The sequence below is a fragment of the Natator depressus genome, chromosome 1 (assembly GCF_965152275.1).
Source record: "Natator depressus isolate rNatDep1 chromosome 1, rNatDep2.hap1, whole genome shotgun sequence".
NCBI classification, from domain to species: Eukaryota; Metazoa; Chordata; order Testudines; family Cheloniidae; genus Natator; species Natator depressus.
Window position 1 is genome coordinate 116,864,711 of NC_134234.1, and position 23,327 is coordinate 116,888,037.

General features: G+C 44.8%; 1 protein-coding gene across 1 annotated transcript in view; it reads left to right on the top strand.

The window, feature by feature from the left end:
* Positions 1–2,694: 2,694 nt before the first annotated feature.
* Positions 2,695–23,327, top strand: part of LONRF2 (LON peptidase N-terminal domain and ring finger 2) — a 50,379-nt gene continuing 29,746 nt past the window's right edge. The window contains exon 1 of the mRNA XM_074942279.1: positions 2,695–3,373. Coding sequence (XP_074798380.1) covers positions 2,695–3,373 — 679 coding nt within the window. The remainder of the gene's footprint in view (positions 3,374–23,327) is intronic.

Here is a 23,327-nt window from a genome sequence, read left to right on the forward strand (position 1 = left end):
CCAGGGCTGTGGCTGCTGGGGAGAGATGGCCCTCGTCCCAGCCTCAGCTCTGTGCCTGCTGCAGTTGGGGAAGAGAGAGGGAGACCCTCCTCCTTCCCAGCCCCAGCTCAGGGGCTGCCGTGGCAGGGGAGGGAGGGCACGCCCATCGCATTAGAAAGGTAAGACTACTGATATTAAAATATGAGTTGTGTGCCTTTATTTGTAGAACCCCAAAACGTTAATTATTATTACGGTTTTTTTTAATATAGTGCTTTTATCCAAAGCGATTTACAATAGTTAGCTAACAGAACAAACAACATTTGGAAAGATCATTAAGTGGTCCGCCGAGACCCTCAGCAATTTTCAAGTGGTCCACGAAAAAAAAAGTTTGAGAACCGCTGGATTAGAACATAAACTGTGCCTGTGTTTCTCCAGCAGTTAAGTTGCAAATGAGAGTTCAACACCAGACACAGAAGCTGCAATAGCTATCCCTGCTGTTCATTTCTCTCTTAGGTTGTCTTTTAGGAAAGACAACAACAACAAGACTTCAACAACAAGAGCTCCAGTCCACATCAAATAACTTGATCTCTTTCCCCCCAAAAGACAGTTATTAATTACCATCTAAAACTCTTTCAGATGGGGGAAGAGGGAGTGTCTTCTAAAATCTCTCTCCAGGTAAAGGGAAAGAGAACAAGGTATACTGTTAAAATGAAAGCCTTATTTAAATAATTAACATTTCAAATGCTTTAACTGTTCCCTTCTTTTTTGTATCTTTAATAAAAGGTCAAACATTGTAATGATGTGTTTGCCATGGTTCTAAGCAGGCTGAGGTCTCTGTATACCGAACCTTGTTTAAAATTGGAGTGACAGGGTCATGTTAACACCTTTCCATCTAAATTAGTAAAACAGTAATTGTTCACTACTGTCACGTGGGTCAGTATTGGTAGCAAAAACCTTGTATCAAGACAGACCAGCCTTGCAGCTGAGGTGTATAGCCATCCCAGAGCAATTAGAAGACATTTAGATAAATCAGTGATGTGCCTGCCTCCCTCTTTCCAGAACAGTAAAGAGAGTTGTCAGAAAGGGTCCCTTTGCTAGGAACCAAGGATGGGAGCAGGAGGCAGAATCAGCAAAAGTGCTGCCACTCCAGCTCAGAATCCCAGGAGCCAGAGGATAACTCTGAGAAACAGCTCAACTGTGATGCTTGTGGTTGATCCCATCGTCATCAGCCTCCCAAGATGTCCTGACTGGTCCTTGCCAAGATGCACCACAACATAGTGGAACAAAATGCTCCATCACCTTCTGCCTAGAAGATGTAGGAAGTGGAGAATGTGACTAGAGTGTGCCCAGCCTGCTCTCTTCAACAAAATGGGAGCAATGGTGTTCAATCCTGTATTAACATCCTATCACAGTAGGGCAAGTAAAGTAACGCCATATCACAGTAGAGCAAATAAAGATCCCAGGAAAGGGATTGATGAAACTTTCAAAGGATACCAAGATAAGCTTTTAGACACTAGTAGCCTAGAGCCAGTGAGGGTGTGGATAATGAGCAGTGCTAGTAGGTCAGGATGACTTTGCTGACAATGTTAATGGTGCAAGAGTTGCAGGAATGTAGGAAATTGACAGAGCTGAAGACAGCTCAGACCTATAACTACTGGCCAGTAAAGAGGTGGGGCCAGAAGCAAAAAGGCTGTTGGTTGGGAATTTGTCTTAGGGAAATTGGCAAATACACCTTCTATTGTGCAGTTGTACTTGGAAAAGTCACTATGAAAAATGGCACTTTCTTATTTATCTGATCTTGTTCCTTAGAATAATTTCTGCATGCACAATAGACTAAAATAAATCTTATCTCCTTTTGGTTAGTCTCTAAGGTGCCACAAGTCCTCCTTTTCTTTTTGCGAATACAGACTAACACAGCTGCTACTCTGAAACCTTTTTACTCCTGTTAGCCCTGCAGAAATAGCTGGTTTCCATTCAGACTCACGCATCAACTGCTTTTAACTAAGCTCGGAGTGCATTATCTTTTACTGCTGCTGCTGCTGCACCACCCATGAAGAACCCAGCAGCATGACTTTCAGATCCCAAACTTAGCTGGCAGGGGCTGGCAGGTAAAGAAAACGCATCGTTTTACATATAAGCTGAGCGAATGTGAAGAGGAATGAGTGAAAAGCAACAGCCCAGGAACTTCAAGCTGCTTCTTTCACACATTGCGTGTGTGCGCGTGTGTAAGAGTGTTCTAGCGCCTGCCTCAGGCACCAGAGCAAGTCAGGGGGCTGATGTCCCTCCAGTTACGAAGGCGTGGAGGAGCCAGGACGGAGCCCTTTCCATCCACGCAGAGGGGCTTGCAGCGGCGGGGCGCTCTCTGCAGGGCAGCGCCCCCCACCCCGTGCTGAGCACGGTCCTTTGCCCGGCACCGAGCAGGCTCCCAGCCCGCAGGGGGCTCCCCTCGCTCAGCCGGCCGGTGGAGGGGGCGGGGGCGGTGCGATCTCCGGGCCGCCGCTCCCCACCGCGGCGGCTGGGCGGGAGGCGGCGGCGCGTTACACAGCCATTACATAATAAATTAGCCGGTGGAGGGGCGGGGGCAGGCGCCCGCGACAGGGGGAGGGAGGAAGCGAGCGAGGCAGGCAGGCAGGGCCGCCCCCCGGGCCGGAGCCTGCCGGGAAGGAGGCGCGGGCCGGCGGCATGGAGTAGGCGCCGGCGAGCGGAGCGGGCGGCATGGAGCCGAGCCCGGGGCCGAGCCCAGGGCCCTGCGCCGAGATGCTGCAGGTGGCCGAGGAGGCCTTTCGCGGCGGCAACTTCGAGCTGGCGGCCGAGATCTACGGCTCGCAGCTGGCCGAGCTGCCACAGCCCGAGCGGGGCCTCTGCCTGCGCCGGGGCGACGCGCTGGCCCGCGCCGGCCGCATGGCCGAGGCCCTGGAGGCCTACAGCGCCGCCGCCCGGCTGGGCCGCCTGCGGCCCGAGGAGCTGCGGGAGCTGGCGGAGAGCCTGGCCCTCAGCCTCCGCGAGAAGGCGCTGCGCCTGCCGCCCTGGCCCGGCGGTGGCGGCGGCGGCCCCGAGGGGGCGGGCGAGGCGCTGGGCGACCCCGCCTGCTGCCGCCCGCCCGAGCTGCTCGGCTGCCCCCTGTGCCGGCGGCTGCTCTGCGAGCCGGTGACCCTGCACTGCGGCCACACCCGCTGCCGGCGCTGCGCCGAGCCCGGCGACTGCTGCCACCGGCCCCGCCGCGCCGCCGACGGCCCCGCCAGCGCCCGGGTCAACGTGGTGCTGGGCAACCTGCTGGAGAAGTGGCTGGAGGGGGAGAGCCGGGCGCGGCGGCTCCGCGCCGAGGGGGACGAGCTGCGGGACAGGCAGGAGCTGCCGGCCGCGCTGGAGAAATACAACCAGGCCCTGGAGACCGGTGAGTGTCCGCCCAGCCCCGGGCTCCCTGCGCTGGGCCCTGCGGCCGAGCCCTGCGCCGCTCCCTGCCCTCGGCCAGGCTGCAGCAGCCCCCGGCCCGGCCTCCCCCAGCGTCCTTTGTCTCTGGGCGCTGCCTCCCGCACTGCACTGTGCTGAGTCCACGTGGGTCAGTGTGTTCAAGCGCCGCGTGCTGCCGACTGGTTCTAAGTTTAGCCTCTAGTTCGTACTGCCACTGTCCTAAACCATTTCCCTTGTAGTGCCCTCTGGCTCCTTTTCCACCGGCCGGGCACGAAGCCGTGGATTCTGGGAGATTAGTGAAGACCACCCGTGTACTCCAGGGAGAGGCGTGGTTGAGCCGCTTTAGCTAGCCTAGGTGCATTCTGTCAATAAAAGGGGTTGCAATGATCCTTTATAGACCCGCATGCACGTAAACCTGTTGGAACAGGTTCTGTATGTGGACACAAGGTGTATGTGTTAAGGGGCTAGAATGGTTCTTTGACTGTTAAATTATTTCGCACCCTTGTAGCACCACATGCTGCTGTTGTCACAGTATATTTTGGGGGGCACCTAGACAGCAGCCAAAGAAGGGGGTGGGTGCTTTCTGCTTTGCCAAATTCTGCCACACTGTAAATATATAGAGGAAACCAATCTGAAATCCTAGTCATAGTAAATGAGTTACACAATTTTTGATGGTACATCTGGCCTTGAGTTGTCCTGTCAGTTTCTATGGCTTTACCATCACATTTTTCTTTAAAAATAAAACAACAAAAAAAACTTTCTCCTGTTGGTTGGTAAAAGATCCATGCAAACGGTATATATGGGGAAACTCAAGGTGCTGTCAAATGAAGTGAAATAAGAGACTAACTTCTTTTTAGTTAGTCTAGATACAGTCTAGTCTACTTTAATATTGTGATTATTCACCTCTTAAAATTGACTGTGTTTCTTAATAGCGTGTGTGTGGGGGGGAGGGGATTCTCACCCCTTTGTAGTAACTAATAGCGAAAGTGAAGCAATATAATTCATTGGGTATTTGTACTATTTGTTACCTTTTTTTAGGTGGGACAATAGAGACAGAGTAGTCAGTTTTGCAATTTGTGTCCAGTTAACCCTGGTTCTCATTGCTTACTCAACACTGCAATTGATTGACTTGTAAACATAGATGGGGACTGTTTTTGTTCTTTGGGGTAAATAGTGGAATAACAAAACAGAGATGGAAGTATATCCAGTACTGTCCTGTTATTGAAATGTAGTAGTAATGGAATATTTCTGCTGGCCTTGACCTGTGAAAACTTTATTTTGAAAACCTGTGTCGGAAAAATGCCCTATTTGATATAGCTTAAGTAGTTTAACTTGCATAAGCAAAATTGAAACAGGGCACTCTTGAATCAAAATAAGTGTCCACACTCAGACTTGCACTGAAATATCAAAAAGTGTGAATTACCAGTTTAATTATTTTGGTGAAAGTTTGTGTAGACAAGCCCCTAGAGTACTTCTTCATTCTCTCTCTGAAATGGTTTTGTGAGCCTTTATGCCTCAAAAGTTATAGTAAAATATACCCAATATCTTAAAAAAAATTTTTGTTCAAAGAAGGGGCTGGTATTTGGAATTTGCAGGGATATAAACACAAACCTGGCACTGTATTTGGAAATGCATTGCCAGGTAACACTGTCACTAGTATGACAAATTTCAAATGAAGGATTAATTCTGGCCTTGTAAAATTGTGCAAATAGCTTACTTACTGCAGACCACTCCTTGATGATTTGTGGAGAGTTGGCAGGTCACACTGTCCTAAGAGCACTTTTTTTATAGATGCATGTGCTTTTAAAAAACAAACCAAAAACCGCCTTTGAAAGAGCCAGTGTTTTGCAGGAAGAGGAAAGGAAACAGGAGCCATCTTGATCTTTCTTGAGTGGTAACAGCTAGTTTACACCCCATCATTTTATATGTATAGTTGGGATTATGCTTTCCAATGTGCATTACTTTGCATTTATCAACATTAAATTTCATCTGCCATTTTATTGCCCAGTCACCCAGTTTTGAGAGATCCTTTTGTAGCTCTTCGCAGTCTGCCTGGGTCTTAACTATCTTTAGTAATTTTGTAGTGTCTGCAAATTTTGCCACCTCACTGTTTACTCCTATTTCCAGATCATTTATTAGTATGTTGAATAAAACTGGTCCCAGAACAGACCTCTAGGGGACTCCACTATTTACCTCTCTGTCTGTTCTGAAAACTGACCGTTTATACCTACCCTTTGTTTCCTATCTTTTAACCAGTTACCAATCCATGAGCGCACCTTTCCTCTTATCCCGTGGCAGCTTACTTTGCATAAGAGCCTTTGGTGAGGGATCTTGTCAAAGGCTTTCTGAAAATCTAAGTACACTATATCCACTGGATCCCCTTGGTCCACATGCTTGTTGACCCCCTCAAAGAATTCTAGTAGATTGGTGAGGCATGATTTCCCTTTACTAAAACCATGTTGACTCTTCTTCCACAAATTATGTTCATCTATATGTCTGACAATATTGTTCTTTATTATAATTTCAGCCAGTTTGCCCGGTACTGAAGTCAGGCTTACAGGCCTGTAATTGCTGGGACCACCTCTGGAGCCCTTTTTAAAAATTGGCATCACGTTAGCTATCCTCTAGTCATCTGGTACAAAAGCTGATTTAAATGACTACAGTTAGTAGTTCTGCAGGTTCACATTTGAGTTTCTTCAGAACTCTTGGGTGAATACCATATGGTCCTGGTGATGTATTGCTGTTTAACTTATCAATTTGTTCCAAAACCACCTCTAATGATACCTCAATTTGGGAGCGTTCCTCAGATCTGTTTCCTAAAAAGAATGCTCCATCAATGGCTATTAACCAGGATGGGCAGGAATGGTATCCCTGGCCTCTGTTTGCCAGAAGCTGGGAATGAGCGACGGGATGGATTACTTGATGATTAACTGTTCTGTTCATACCCTCTGGGGCACCTGGCACTGGCCACTGTAGGAAGACAGGCTACTGGGCAAGATGGATCCTTGGTCTGACCCAGTAGGGCCATTCTTAGGTTCTTATCTTCTGTGGCTGGAGCTGCCAGTGGTAGAGAAATGTCTAGGGGAGAAGGGAATCAATTGGTAGGGTAGCATGTGGAGGTAGGAGAAAAGGACCGGGGGAATGGAGGACCAAGCAGTACAGTAGTAATGTGCAATGGAGAGAAGAGGCGAATAGGTGGGAGGTAGAGATGAAAATGAAAAACAAAAATAGAATGATTCCCCCCCCCCCCCCTTAAAGGACAAAATACTGCTTCTTGTATCCTTGTCACAGACCAGATGTTTTTCCAGAACTGTGCACAAGCAATGGCTGTTTCCCTCACTGCAGCGAGGTCCTCCTTTGTACAGGTCTCCCCAAGGAGTTTGCAAACAAGCAGGTGATCCCTGGTCTGCACTTCACCACACTTGCATGTATTAGTGTTTAGAGTAGCCCCATTTGATCATGTTAGTTTTTGATCTACCAGTTGGTATACGTGGGCGGTTCAGACCTCACCACATTAAACAGACTTTAGCCCCTCCAGGAAGGTCCTCCTGGGTTCCAAATCTCTTTCAGTGCATCCGACTGCATGCAATCTTTCATTCCATAACCTCAGTAGTGCCTTGCCAGCTGTCATATCCAAAGGCAAAACACTGGTCATAAAACTTTTGTGATTTAAGGCATTTGGTTACTCCTGAGTGACCACATAATATATGCTATCTGCTGTGATCTCTCTCTTTGGCTTGCTACTTTCCTCTTGATATCACGTGGTACAACGCCAGCCAGTAAGTACAGGCTATTCTTTGGTCTTGGCTTTAGACATCCTGTTTTTACATGACAGCTGTCATTTAGGACAGGATTTAGTTTTTTAGCGTGGATGGATCGTTCCCACACTGGACATACATACTCTGCTGTGGAGTAACACACGGCAATAGTAGTGGTTTGCAAAGTAGCTGGATTATCTCCCCGCTCAGAGGTGACCAACTTTCGAAGAATGTTGTTGCAGATGCTAACTTTCCCTTTCACCTTCTCTACATGTGCTTTGAAGGAAAGCATTTGGTCCAAGGTCATCTCCAGGTAGACCGCGTTCAGGTGATTAGTCAGTGGTATTCCATTCTAGTTGGTGATTAGTTTCCACTTTGATTCTTGATGGCATAAGTGAAAAGCCATCACCTGTATCTTGGTTTGTGTTGGTGTGAAGCTGGTTCTTGTTGTAGTAAGTTGAGATATTGCTCATAGTCTGTTCTAGACGGTTGCAAAGTCCTTCTCCTGTGATGTGATGCATAGATCATCTGCCTATGGGTACAGGAGTCTGGTAGAAAGCGGATATACTCGCACTGGATGAACAGTTTTCTGTTCCCTGAGTTCCCAGAGCAGGGGCTGTACTAGAGCAATCAAGAACCTGCTAGAACCAATTAAGACAGGCAAGCTAATTAAGACACCTGGAGCCAATTAAGAACATTCTAGAATCAATTATGGCAGGCAGACTAATCAGGACACCTGGTTTAAAAAGGACCTCCCATTAGTTGCGGCGGATGTGCAAGGAGTGAGAGGATGTGCTGCTGGAGGACTGAGGAGTACAAGCGTGATCAGGCTTCAGGAGGAAGATCCTGCGGTGAGGGTAAAGAAGGTGTTGGGAGGAGGCCATGGGGAAGTAGCCCAGGGAGTTATAGCTGTCATGCAGATGTTACAAGAGACTCTGCAGACAGTTGAAATCCACAGGGCCCTGGGCTGGAACCCGGAGTAGAGGGTGGGCCCGGGTACCCCCCATACCCCTCAACTCCCTACTTGATATTGGAGGAGTTGACCTGGACTGTGGGTTCCACCAGAGGGGAAGGTCTCTGGCCTGTTTCCCCGATCCACTAGGTGGATCAGCAGAGACTTCAGGGATTGTTCTTCTTCCTTTCCCTATGCTGGCCAGTGATGAGGCTAACTGAGTGAATGGCAGGTTTGAGCCACTACCAAAAGTGGCCAGACTGAGGGCTGCCGTGAATCTGAGGCAGGCAAATCCACCAATAAGCACAGGACCCACCAAGGCAGAGGAGGAACTTTGTCACACTGGTGTGAGGAGTGGGATCGAGCGCACAGCGCAGCAGAAGGAGGGTGTTTTTTAAAAAAAAAAAGGGGGGGGGGAGGGGTGTGTTCTCCCCCCCCCCCCCCCCCCCGCACCACAATGGAGGATGTAGTGTGGGCACTTATACAAGCCACAGCTGCCCAGCAGGAGGCTATCTGTGTTCAGGCAGCTGCCCAACAGGAGGCAGTGCTGCTGCAGCAAGAGACCAATCACTCGTTGATAGACCAGGCCGCTCAAGACTATGCTATGTTGCGGGAACTGGTAAACCAGGCGAAGGCCCTTACACAGCTGAATCGCAGCCATGATGGGACACGGATCATACGGGCCAGCAATTGTCTGCAGAAAATGATGCGGGAGGATGACATAGAGGCATACCTCCTGGCCTTTGAGAGGACAGCCCTACGGGAGGCTTGGCCTCAAGAACACTGGTCTGGCATCCTCACTCCATTCCTGTGTCCAGAAGGCATATTATGATCTGTCTGAAGAGGCTGCAGCAGACTATCCCCGGCTGAAAGCAGAGATCCTGGCCAGATCTGGGGTAACGATCGCAGTGTGGGCCCAGCGGTATTGCGAGTGGAGGTACCAGGAAAACAAAAGCCCGCTGTCCCAATTATATGACCTCCTCCGTCTTGCACAAAAGTGGTTACGAACCGAGTCTTGGAGTCCAGAAGAGATACTAGAGGTTCTGGTCATTGACCAGTACATGCGAGGACATCCGCCAGACCTTCGCGCCTGGGTAAGCCAGAACAACCCCTCCACCTACAACAAGGTTGTTGCCCTAGTGGAGAGGTGTAGGAGGGCAAGGGAACTGACCCGACCAGCTAAGGAAGAGGCGCCCTGAGTTAAACTAGTGGCACCAACCCCCAGAGCTCAGGCAACTGAGCCCCCAAGAAGGCCCAGGTGGAAAGAGAGGGGCTGAAGGCCCACCAGAGGCCATTAAAAGTCAGAGCACTGAGGGTGAAGAGGATCGTGATGTTAGACTGCCTAAACCAAGAGACTGGGGAATGCCTAGGGCCCCATACAGATGTTACGCCTGCGGGGAGTGAGGAAACATAGTTGCACAGTGTCCCAATGCCGAGGAGTCTATGCAACGTAGCCTAGGCAACTGGGAAAACTCCCTAATTCACATTGTGGGGGTTGCACTAACCCCACACAAATATACCAGGCCACTGAGGTTAAATGGAGTAGAGACCACAGCACTGATAGATTCGGGGAGCGCCATCACGCTCATCTCAGGAAAGCTCGTGAAACATAGTCAATTATCTACAGGCGAAACGCACGGGGTGACATGCGACCATGGGACGGTTAGCTATTACCCCACCATCCCGGAAAAAATTGAAATCCAGGGGAATGCTACAGAGGAAGCAGCAGGTATAGTGCCTAAACTCCCTTACCCGGTGCTCATAGGGAGCGACTTCCCAGGATTTGATGACTTACTCCCAGTAGGGGGACTGGAGAAAGGGGAGGACCCTGAAGCTAGTGAGGCATCCATGGTGAACTGTCAACCCACAATTTTCTCTGAAATTTCCTCAGACATTTTCTCCACTCCCAGGCGGGGCAGAAAAACAAAAAAGGAAAGAAGGGCAGCTAAGGCCTTGGGAACCTGAATACTGACCCAAAGCCAGAGGGTCTCTCTCGTAGGTAGGTGGACCTGGGCAGCTGGAAAGGGGGCCGCCCAGGAGGGAGAAGCACCTGAGCCAGACCCCAACCCTAATGCCTCTGAACCAGCAGAAGCAATAGAGACTCGTCCTCTAGAACTCGGGCAGACCAGCCCCGTGAGGGAAAATTTTGAACGGGACCAAGCCGAAGATCCGAGGTACAACAACATTAGGAAGGAGGTGGGGTCCCCGTGGAAGGGAAAACCCAGGAACCCAGCCCCTACTTCATCATAAAAAAGGACCTCCCATAAGTTAGGGGAGGGTGTGCAAGGAGCAGGGAGTAAGAAAGCATGCCGCTGGAGGACTTAAGAGTACAAGCATGATCAGGCTTCAGGAGGAAGATCCTGTGGTGAGGGTAAAGAAGGTGTTGGGAGGAGGCCATAGGGAAGTAGCCCAGGGAGTTGTAGCTGTCGTGCTGTTACAAGAGACACTGCAGACCGTTGCAATCCACAGGGTCGTGGGCTGGAACCCAGAGTAGAGGGCGGGCCCAGGTTCCCCCCATACCCCTCAACTCCCTATTTGATATCGGAGGAGTTGACCTGGGTTGTGGGTTCCACCAGAGGGGAAGGTCCCTGGCCTATCTCCCGACCCACTAGGTTGGTCAGCAGAGACTGTGGGGATTGTTCTCCTCCCTTTCCCCATGCTGGCCAGTGATGCAGTTAGCTGAGTGAACGGCAACTTTGAGCCACTAGCAAAAGTGGCCAGACTGAGGGCTGCCATGAATCTCTGAGGCAAGCAAATCTGCCAATAAGCACAGGACCCACCAAGGCAGAGGAGGAGCTTTGTCACAAAATATATATATAAAAATAAAATGTTGAAGAGGGTTGATGCTAGCACACTGTCCTGTGGGAGACAATTTTGTTGTCTCAAGTGGCTCCACTTCTTACAAAGTTCTATGTAAAAATGTCTCTTCTCCGGAAGAGATTGGATGAGCTGCATTAGGTGGTGGTCATGCATCATATCGTAGACTTTGGCAAGCAGGTTTTGTTGGCTGACTGTATCATATGCAACTGAAAGGTCTAAAAACACAACGTCTGTCATAATCCCTCTCTTGATTCCCTCTTCTACATGCTGGGGGATGTTTAGTATTTGGCCAGTGCAGGACTTACCTAAATTTGGCAGTATTAGATCCTGTTAGATATGAAGTGAGAGGCAATTATAAAGGTGGCATAGAAGTGGTATTGGCCTGAAATTCTTTGGGTCAGAGGCATTCTTTCCTGGCTTCAATAGAGCTGTTACACAGGCTTGTCGCCATAATTTGGGTAATCTAAAGGTTGATGAGCAATTGTTAAAAAGGCATAATACCCATAACATGGTTGCAGGGCCAAAGTGCTTAATTTGCTCCATGCATATGTCATCAAGTCCAGCTGCTTTTCCATTCTTCAAGTGACTTGTTCCGGCATTGAGTTCATTTATTGTGTACAGCTGGCTGAAATGATTTTCTTCCAGATTAGTTTGCAGTTAGTACAAATACTACAATTAGTACTGTAAGCTGCTTGTTCAGAGCTTTCCGGTTGAGCAGAAGCTGGTGTGCCACCTGATTAACTATGATTTTTGTGGTGGTGCTCTACTTTCTTCGGGTTATTATTCAGCTTGTGAAAGGTCAATGATGCTTTCCTGTTACTGTGGGTCATGTCTATTCCTTCAGTCAATTCTTTCCATTTCTGTTGCCTTTCTTCTAGAAGCTTGTTAGTCAGGGCTGTCCCTGCCGTGATAGTATCTTCTGAGAGGATCTCTTTGGAACACTTGTGGGTATTTTTTGTGTTCGGCTGCTAGTGTGGGAATAAATCCTGGTATGTGCTCAGTTCTGCATCCATGACTTATTGCACTGAAGCCCATTACAATTGCTGTAGTTACTATAGAGGGCTCATGCAAATAGAAGAGGCAGTCTTTGATTCCTAATAGTATGAAAAGTGTGAGAGAGACTGTTATGATTCACAGTGTGAAAGCTTGAGAGTAAATGCAATAAAAATTGGTAGTGCTTATTTTTAGTCCCACTATTGATTTTGTACTCAGTGCATCAGACTTCAAAATGAAACGCTTATCTGCCTGTGGTTGATGACTCATTATGCAGCATTTCTAGAAAATCTTTTCAGACTGGTGGTGAAAAGGTCCATCATGTATATACTGGAACTCCTGCTTCACTCTGTCATAGTTGCATGGGAGAAACTTGTTTGTGGTCTGATCTGTGAGCCTTTGGCCATACACAGTTACACTTTCAGCAAGAATTAATTGCTAGAAATAACTTAATGTTTACATTATCATCTTAGGAAAAGTTGACGTGGCTGTAAATAAAGCAAAGAGCTCCATGTCTTGCACTGTTAAATATGAAACCAGGTTTTGACCCACAAAGAGGAGCTATGTATCTATTGTTGATTATCTGAGTCTGCATACCATTCCATCCAAACAGGTGCATAATTTTATTTAGGCAAAAAGTATAGGTGCAAGGCATTCTCTGTGGAACATCTTCCACAGGGAAATTAAACAAAAATTGTGGGTATCCTGCATTTTTTTCTGCTCCACCTTTACAATCACTTTGTAGGACAATCTTGAATTGTGTCTCAGAACAAAATAATTGATTTCAATCTCTCTAATGGGCAGTATGTGGACTCTGCTCACTTTGTTGTGGCAACATAGTATAATTTCTTTTAAAATGAGTTAGTGAAATGAGGACCAAAAACTCAAAGGGAGTGGAGCTGGAGATGCAAAAATGTTTAGATGAGGTATAAGGGTGGGGAGGAGAAGGGATGGTACCAAACACAATCTCGATTAGCAGGCAAAAGGAAGGTAAATTAAACCTGTTGCACCACACCAACTGACAGTATGCCAGTGAATGTATCTCCTACTGTACAAAAAAAATAAAGTAAAACAGTGATACTTCATCACCAATGGAGAATCTGATCTATCTTGAGTAAGATTGCTTCCCCCTCCACTGTGTCTTTGACCTAGGGAGGACACTTGTCTATGGAAAACATGTTCCCTTTCTTCTCCTCTTTTCAAAGTGGTGGACAAAGCATTAAGACAGGGGAGGTCACTATTTGTACTTCTTCCAGGTGATGCTGTTAGCGGCCAATATGGATTGGGCCAGAGAAGCTGGCTGTTAGTCTCCTTCCCCCTCTAACTGTGGAGAAGTGACAGGCCGTTTTTCCCGCTTTAAAGTCTCATCTTAAAGCAAGCATACAGCTCAACAAAATCTATGGTAATGTAGAGGAGGGAAGAACCAGACAGCTGGGGTGGAGCAGGACAAATAACAGACTTGATGTAGGGTAGTATCAGAAGTGGATTTTTATGTGTAGAAAAACTTTGATCCTCTGTTGTGAAGTCTTGCTTTGATCCACTAATTCCATCATTAATTAAATATTTAGACCACTCTTGGGACCTATTACCTACCAAAATTAATCAGGTGGTGTGTATATATGTTGGGACTTAAATAAGGTTGCTATCCCTGTTAAAACAATCAGTATTGTAACTGATGTGTTCTGATTTGGAGGCAGTTGCCTCACTGCACGAGTGTAGCTGGATTACTTAATAGTTATCTTGGACTTTCCTAACTATTTTTCAAAAAGTGATGTATACCCAAACTGTTAAGAGTTTTTAGTTGCATGTATTCTACTATTTGAACTATAGAACCATAGGCTGGAATGTTATGGATCTTCAGTGAGTTTCACAGCAGCAGATCTAAACTCCAGTGGCTGAAGTGGCAAATAACCCTGTTGATGTTTGTCTGATTTGTGTTTCTCAGAATTCAAGCTGATTGAAGAGCCGATGTTCAATTTAACTTTGCCTCTTACTGATCTGCTACTTCATTCTGACTTGTTTCATTTGAAGCAATAGTGAGACGATAGCATAAACAAAGAATAGAGGAATGGAATGGCAGATGTATTGAGTAACATGACCAGAAAACTGTCAAATGTTAGCATGGACTACTACAAGTTAAGAAGAAAATGTGATCTGGGATATCAGCTTTTCCACTAGCTCCACTATTATGTGTCACAGGCAGAGAGTGAGAGAGACCAAGATGCAGCAATGCCCAAGGCCCCTGCCATGGCATCCATACAAATCCATCCTCCTCTTACCCAGAGTCTGAGGTGAAAGTGCTCTGTTGATAGACTAGATTTAGGAATAATGCAGTATTTCTGTATATCTTCCAGAGACTTGGGAGTGTCCTCTGAACACAGGAAACTCTTCTCCTGTAATGAAATAAAAATTTATTTTGAAGCTGAGCTACTGTGTATTTTTAAGAAACTGAGCGATTACTGGATGAAGTAGGTGGCAGTTACTCAGCAAGGAAGTTGACTGAATAGGGGTGTGCAATTGAAAGGTACAAAACCCAGTTGTGATCTTAGATTGCATCCAACTTCCTTGCATAGAATAAAAAGGAATTAAATATGGCATATAAGCTTTCTTTGTATGCAGCTACATTAAAAAATTACTGGCAATATAGTCCAGCAGTTAAATGTTTTGTTTTCCAGGTATATGTGTAGCCTTCTTAAATTTGTATATGATGGCTAACAAACTAGAAATGTTTGAGTTGCATGTATGTATCTGGAATATGCTCTGTTTTAGAGATTATAACCTTGTCTTGGTTATGTCTTGTTTCATATTGTCATTGTTCTTGTGGGGGCTGAAAGAGAATGTACTTTATGTTCCACACCACACTGTTGGCTTTAAGTTTCGTTTGTAGCTAATGGAATCTGGGCTGTGATCAACTCTAGGATGAGAGCAGACTAGTCACTGGCTGGGGAGAGGGCAGGGGAGGGAAACTGTAAAGGGAATTGGTGCCTTCAGCTGCCAGAAGTTCCTCTGAACCTTTTTTGATAGCAAACGTTGAGCTATCAAGCCAAAAGAACAAATTATCATGCCTCTGAGCCCCTCCTAAGTAAGCCTAATAGACTCTTCTCAAAGGTAACAAGACAGCAGTAGTTTTTGTGGCAGTAGTCATATGATCATCTCCTCCATGCTCAACTGGGCAACTGCAGTTTTTTAATGGTCTCCCAGGATGGAGCTTGTGTACAATACTGCTGTTCAGACCTCCTCTCACTAGGATTGTCAGCATATTCATCCTGTTGCACATACAACTCTGAACAGATTTCCCGTGTTGTAAAATAACACTGCAAAATTCTGCTCACGGGTAAGTGTGGCAAAGCTCCTGTTGAAGTTAATGAGACCTTTTTGTTTACCTGGAGACAGCATATGGCCCTTAGACTTTGTACAATAATTGACATTCTGGAACCCAGACTGTACATTTGCTTCATATCTGAACATGAGCATGACCTTACCTAACATGAGGCCAACAGAGCTAGATGCTATCTGCGTCTAAAGTGCAGTGACTTGAGGATGTAATGGCAGCCGTTTCTAGTAAGAGCTTTAACAATAAAAGGCACTTAAACTTAATTAAGCAGCATTTTTCTCTCAAAAGGAAAACCAATTTTAAAATTCTGTTTGTGGACCCTGTTAAACGCTGTCAGGGTAGTGTACGCGACATTTCTCTCTCACTTCCACAGTTGCAGGTGACAAAGCTGGCCAAAAGCGATTCTGTAGATTGTCTGGTGCTTTCCTACCTGCTAGCCCTTAATGCTACAAATTGTCTGTAGTAGATGTTGTAGCTTATGAATTGTCACGTTATCTCAGATGTGGCTGCATACTGCTAATGTTTTTCTTATTTCTTCTATCCTCTTGTTTTCCCCAGCCTTCTGACTCTTCATTGTACATCACCATGTGGAAGCAGAAAACAATAAAAATTTTGTATTGAATGGTCTCTAATTTTGAAAGGAGACTTGCCAAAGAAAAAGGAAACATAGTCCCTGTTCACATTTTCAATACCAGGGTGGATAAACAATTATTAAAAAAAAAATAAAATAAAACCTATCTAAAGATTAGTTTTAATTAAGATACATTATAGCTCAAAGCTATCTCATCATGGAATAGGGATTATAATTCTGGAATATGAGACAATATATTCATGTAATGTTTCAGAAAAGTTTTGTATATGAGTTCCAATAGTTCATGGATTAGGGACCCAACCTTATGGAGTTCTAGGGGCTTCTGTATAGATTATTTAGATTAATCTTTCTGTCTACCCAATAGGACTCAGTGCTCAGTCTAGAAGATACCATCAGAGATGCTTAGTTTTTCAGTTCTCAAACTGGATTTGTGTCTCCAGAAGTAACATGCTTGTTAACAGCAAAAATGTTTTTAAATAAATCTATAGAGGTGAGAAATAACAGACCTCAGCTCTATTGTCCCTCTGCAACTTTGTGTACACCGAGTCAATCCCTTACCTCTCTCTAAAAGTGCAAAGTTTCAAGAAATTCAATGAATAGAAGATTGTTGGGGCGGAATAGATCTGGACAAGGAGAAGAAGTCTGGAGATAAATGTGAGAAGCAAGGGACATATGCTTGTTTTGTTAAAATATTATGTTTGCTGCAGAAGAAAAAATCGAGAATACTTAAGGTTGTTTTAGTTAAATAAAACAATTTAAGTGTCTGTCTGGTGGTGATCTCCTAATACAGCATGGCAAGAAAATCCTCCAAATATTAATGATTAACCTGTTGAATTGGAGATAATTCACCTCTCAGTGACTCCATAAATACCTGCTTAGACTACCTTTGGTAAATGAAATAACCAAGCAATCATTCATTTTCTGATATAGCTGTAAAACTAATCTGAAAAGTTTTCAAAATCACTGTTTAAAAATGTATAGCGTGTACCTTCTAAAAATGAAACCTACATCTAACTCTGAATTTTGAAGAATATGTATTAAGGTTATAACAACCAACAAGAATACACTTTTATGTAGAAATCCATGATTAAATTGAGTCTTCCTGACTAGTGATTTTGATTTAAATACCCTGTTTAATACACTTGACCGGCTGACCTTTTAAATAAAGGGTATGTTTGTAAAAGATGCAGTGCACCTGTCCTTTCAGTGAGGTGAGCATTCACAGGAACCATTCCTGTTATCCCAAATTGGATGATACTTCTAGGGGGTTGCACACACTATAGCTTGTGTAGACTGAGCTCCCTGCACATACCAGGAGCTCTTTGCATCCCTCCATTACCCCCACAAGCTCCCTGTGCACCACCTCCCCATCCCTCTCCCTGCAAATTGCATGCCTCTCCCTCAAGTCAGATTCTCTGTTCCTCTCCATTATACCCTTGGTCTCCTATGCCAGGGTCTCTGCCCTCATTCTCCCTCCTTTCCTCACAGCAGGGCCTTTGCTTTCTCCTCTCCCCACCCAGGTCCTTGCTTTCCCCTCACCATCTCTTCTCCCACCCCCAGCTGTTGTCTTCCTCATCTCCACCATGTTGTCCCTTCATTCCCTCGTGCCTTCCTGCTCCACCCTTCCACTGCCCTCTGGGTCCCTGCTTCTCCCCTGATAAAACCCTCCTGGAAGGCTCCCATTTCTGTAAGAGTCCAGGCCACAGACAGTTGCCCCATGCAGCAAATTAAACTGCTGTTTCTGATATGATTAGGTAGCAGCAGTGGGCCCCCAGAGAGATTACTGGGCATGCAGCACTAGGAAGTCTAGATCCATCTGCCCCCATTTTTCCACTAACTCAAGCTTTTCTAGTATTCCAATCTGCACCAAATTCACTAGGCTTGTGCCAGTTGATGCTGGCAACATTCCCTAAAATTTTTGAATTGATGAGGGAGCGTTCACAGAGCTTGGGGGCAGGAGGGGAAAGTCCGCTCGGACTACTCCAAGGATGGTGGCAGCGATGCTCTGCTCTGACTCCAGGTGTGGAATTTGCAGGAGGGTGATGCGGTGCCCCTAGTTGTCTGGGAGTAGCAGGAGGGGTGGTCACTCTCAAGAGCCATCTGTTTGGTGGAATGGTATTGGTGGGAGCCCTGCATAAGAATTTTCTCAACTAAAGTAAAAAGAAAAGGAGTACTTGTGGCACCTTAGAGACTCTCAAATTTATTAGAGCATAAGCTTTCGTGAGCTACAGCTCACTTCTTTGGATGCATTCAACTAAAGTGTGAAGCAGGGGACCTGCAACTTATAATTTACTTGAGGTCTTTGGGGTGGGCATGTTTCTTTGTACAGTGCCTACCACGCTGGGGTCCTGGCCTATGATGAGGGCTCATATGTGCTATAGCAGTGGTTCTCAACCTATTTATCATTTTGGGCCACAGGTTAAGAACCACAAATCCCCTTCCCAGAGAACCCTCCACAGAGTGGAGTCAGGAGTGGAGCACTTGAGAGTTCCCATTAACTTCAAAGTAAACTTTTACAGTGGAGTTCAGTTATTGGAGCTGGTCTGGACTCAACCAGGTTTTATAGCTCACTGTCAAAACCTGACCTAGAACAGAACCAGCAAGTTTCATATCAGAAACAATTAACTGGAAAGGCTGAGACTTGAAGTCATAAAAGTTGCAGGGTTTTTTACAAACGAGAAGTTATGGTTCTATTTGTGAGATATTTAGGTGCTTTTTCTTTGAGTTCACATATCTTTCTCCTCAAATTTGAAGCAACTTTTATAGAGATGGAGTATGAACAGGGGAACGCATTCACAGCTAATGTAGTCCTGGATTTTACCATGGGAGTTCCAGGTTGGGAAACTGACTCTAGATGAGTATGACAAAGGTAAATTGTTCAGCAGAGCAGTCCTAGAATTGGACAATCCTACTTCCACTGACAGTTATGTTAGCAGTATTGTATGCCATGTCCAAAGTTTCACATCATAATTGCACTCTCATCTTTCTTCCTTGGAGTCTGCTCCCCTCCCTGCTTCAGAAAAAGTGTATGTAAACTCTGACTATGAGGCACTACAGTTATCTGTTTTGAAGCTGTCCGCATCCCACCCTGCAGTAGAGGGCTGCAGGGGGTTAGAGAAAGGATCCATGTTTGCTAAAGCCAGAAAGCCGGTTCTAAAAAGTGAAGAAACAACTGAATTCCGGTTCAAAAGTGGGGGGCTTCTACATAATTTACTGGAACTCATTACTAGTTAAGGGAAGACTATGACGTAAGTGTTTTATAGCAACACACACATATCAGGACCCCCTTGGGCTAGGGGCTGTACAAAGGCAGAAAAGATTATTCCTGTCATGAAGAGCTTCCAGTCTAAGTACTGACTTGCATAATAGCAAATAATAATGGCTGCCCCTTCTGCCCACCTTTCTGAAAGGCCATGCATTTCAACAACCTTCTCTAGCCCAGAAGAACGAGGAGGGACTCTAATAAGTTGGACTTCCTGAGCTGTTCACAAGGGTTATGGTAGTCTTCTCCCTTTTGGAGGTAATAGGGGAAGGAGTTCAGGTTGCCCTCATTTCCCTATGTGATAGAGAAGAGGACATGGCTATTTATTTGAATAGCTCTGAAGCACTTCCTGATTTCTGTGCAGAAAGTGTCTGATTTGTCTTTGCTCCAGTTGGAAAATATTTCTGAAAATGGAATGGTCTTTAGCAAAAAAATAAAACTAACTTGATTGTTGGGGTAGAGGATGTTTTACAGCCATTTAAAGAATTAATCAAGGTAATGTTTAATTTGCAGAACACAATATAACCTTTGTCAGATTACACATTTTTAGACCTTTTGTGAGATTTCTCACAGAAGAAAACACTCTTATGACTGTAAATGATGTGGGGATTTTTTTTATTTTTTTTTTAAACCAAATGAAGTGCGTGTCTCTCTAGCACGTTTCAAATGAATGATACCCTTTCTGGAAAAGGTTTGAGCTAAAAAGGAAATCTCATGTCCCTCCTTAAGTGCCCTATATATCAAACTTGCTTAAAACATGACTCGGAAACCTGATCCTTTTTAGCTGTTGCACTGCACAGAAAAATGAAAGTGGGAGTTATGCTTACCTAGAGACTATCTCATCCACTCATTCTTATGAGGCAGGGATTCTTTACATCTGGATTATTTTTTTTTATCTTGCAGACTTCTGTTGCTGTTTTAACAATTGAATCTGCTTGATTGCAGAATAGCATTAATACTATTTCAGGTGTTTGGTCTAAAATATACTAGGTACTTTACTGAAAATATCAGATGAGAATTTGCTCTAAAGCATTTAGTTTAAGGACCTGATCCTGTGTTTGGGCATGTGCAGGCAGATCTGTATGGTTGCAGAGTCCCTCTGAAGCCTATAGTGTTACACCTGGTTGTAGGAGTCTGTATAGATTAGATTGCAGGATCAGGACCTAAATGAATCTTGGTCAGATACAGGAGTGGGTGGCAAAGCAGATAATGTCCAAGGAAGATGAAGGCTGAGGAGGAATAAATACAGAATTGGTTGTGCAGTACACTAAATGTTTTTGATTAGTTTTTTTTAAACTAGGCCCATGTGAGAGTAATATGTACAATTAAATGATGCATGATGTACTAATATGACAAGAATGTCATTGGTTAAGACCTTTTAATTTTTAGTATGTTAACTGCAATCTCTCTTGCTATAATGGGAAAAGGGACAAAGTAGAGTGGGAGTGCAAAGTTTTGAACTAATTCTAACTTTGTAATTATCTTATATATTTGTTTAGTTTTGGTACAAAGTTCATTTCAGGGGACACACTTATTTTTTCACTTCTGTGCTCAAATGTTTTGAGTTTTCACAGAAAACAAGACTATAATGCTATAAAAATACAGATGAATTCGAATTATAAAAATGAAAATTAATAGCATATTTCACCATTATCTGTGTGCATTACTTAATATTTTATTGGTATAGCTTTTTACAGATGCATAAAGTACTCTTAATACAAAAGAGAATAAAGCAGTATGGCATTATTACTGGAGAACATGTTCAGTCAGCTGCAGAAAAAGGGAGAGGTTTTTAGAAGTATCTCCACCCCCCCCCCCCCCGGGGCCAGAAGGAAAGGGGGAATAATCTTAGAACAAAGAAAGCAAAGCTTTAAAACGATAGCCTAAAGATGTGTGTAATGATAACATTTTGATTTTTAAAGATTTGTATTGGACTAATCAAGTTAAGTGCTAGCTAATATAATTTTGACTTTACTGCTGTTACCTTTGTGGGGCACCCCCCCCCCCCACACACACACACTTTCCCTGCCTCTTTTTAATTGCTTTTTAAATCACTTATGTCTAGTCTTACAACTAGACTGAGAGCTCTTTTGGGGCAGGGATAGCTGCTATTTCTTTACAGTGCTCAGCATGATTAAGCCCCCAGTCCGGATTAAGGCCTCAGGATGTTACAAATAGGGGATCCATTAAGTAAACTTCAAATGGGGGAAGAGGTGGACAGAAATGCTATTAAAACATCCACTTCCTTCCGAGACATCACTGCTACCTTTCTCTGAGGAATGCAGCTCTACCACTGAAATTGCCTTGTAAACAACCACCTTCCTTATGCGAGAGATGCCGGGTGTTCTGTTTGTGGAAGTCAATGAATAAGTAGCTTCCCTTGAAAGATACTGCCAAGCCTGCTTGTATTGTACTCTTTTGAGATAAAGTATGATCTTGGAAACTTCTCTACTCTTCAGTCATGGCATGCTTTGTCCTTCTTTTGTTTAGCAACATTAAAATTCCCTTGCCCTGTTTCAAGAGAGCAGGAAAACATGGTGGTTCTTGTTTGCCTCATTTGCTTTCATAGACTATCAGAGTTGGAAGGGACCTCAGGAGCTCATCTAGTCCAACCCCCTGCTCAAAGCAGGACCAATCCCCAATATTGCCCCAGAACCCTAAATGGCCCCCTTGAGGGTTGAACTCACAACCCTGGGTTTAGCAGGCCAATGCTCAAACCACTGAGCTATCCCTCCTCCATAAGCATCAGTGATTGTCAACATTTACAAAACAGGGTTTGCTAACTTGCTCCCTCTGTTGGCTACATAGCCAAAATAGTGTGATCATGTATTAGCAATAAAAGATGTTCTTTAGTAGCTTGTTGGGGTTTTTTTCGTCTTAATTTTTCACTGACTTCTAATTGGCCCAAGACTATCTGATTCCCCAGTCTGTGTTGGTATCCATTGATACAAATGGAGGTATACTGCTGAAGCGTCCCTAAACCAAAGTGTAACACTGACAGATCCACAGAACTCTGAAAATTATGCTGAGCGCTCAAGTATACAAAGCTCTGTACAAACACTGTTCTCCATAGAGGTAGTTAAGATTCTAGTAGTACCTAGATGCATCCGATGAAGTGAGCTGTAGTTCACGAAAGTTTATGCTCCAATAAATTTGTTAGTCTCAAAGGTGCCACAAGTACTCCTTTTCTTTTTGAGGATACAGACTAACACGGCTGCTACTCTGAAACCTAGTAGTACCTAGAGGCCACAATGGGAATCAGGGTCCCATCATGGTAGGCAATGTACAAAGAAACCACCCTCCCTGTCCAGAAGTGTAAATTGAGAACTGAAAACATAGGGGGAAACTGGGTTTCCCCACACACACAATTCCTAGACTGAGCAATATACTTCCAATAGAAGTGCTGGGTGATTAGGAACTTGATAGGGGAGCGGGAAATCTAAGCAAATCTAAGTCTACCCCAGAATGCTTTTGAATCTCTCTGATGCTGGCTTTCTTTTTATTTAAAGGGGGGCGGGGAGAAACACTGTTCAAAATTCATTCTAGAATCTTTGAGGGTAAGACTGCAGACATTATATGTAAACTATGTAGCTGAGCTGATGCAGGACTACTTCCTTCCTCATTAGATTTATAGGTGTAATCTCAAAGTAAGGGGAGGAAACTAGTCAATCCCTCTTGATATGTCAGATTTTCTTCTGGGCAGAATTTAGAATCTCTTATACTGTTTCTTGGCTAATTATCTCAGTGATTAGCAAGATTTAGTGGTGATGGCAGTGCAGTTTTAAATATACATCATCTGCTACCTGGACGACCTATTAATTGACGTAGAAAAAGCACGCTGAGTGTCCAAATTATATTGATTAGGAGGTATTTTTAACGTAGGTTGTATTGAGTCTGAGTTGTATTGTTTTACTTACTTTTCTGTGGAGTTCTAGTTGGAATTCTAAACTGTGATGAGAATGGTGATGCAACATGCATTTATCTTTTGGGGAGAGATTTTTAAAATAAAAACCACTCCACTGGCTCATGGGTAAAATGTTTTGTATATTGTTGCGTTTTGCCAACCAACTGCTAAGTATGCTGAACCAGGTATGTGTAATGTATCAGTTCTTCTTCGAGTGTGTGTCTGTGTTCCAATTCTAGTGTGTGTGTGTCCCATGCGCTAGAGACCACAATCTTTTGATCAGTAGTATTCTTTGTGCCAAATCTGTTCATTTGTGCCATCA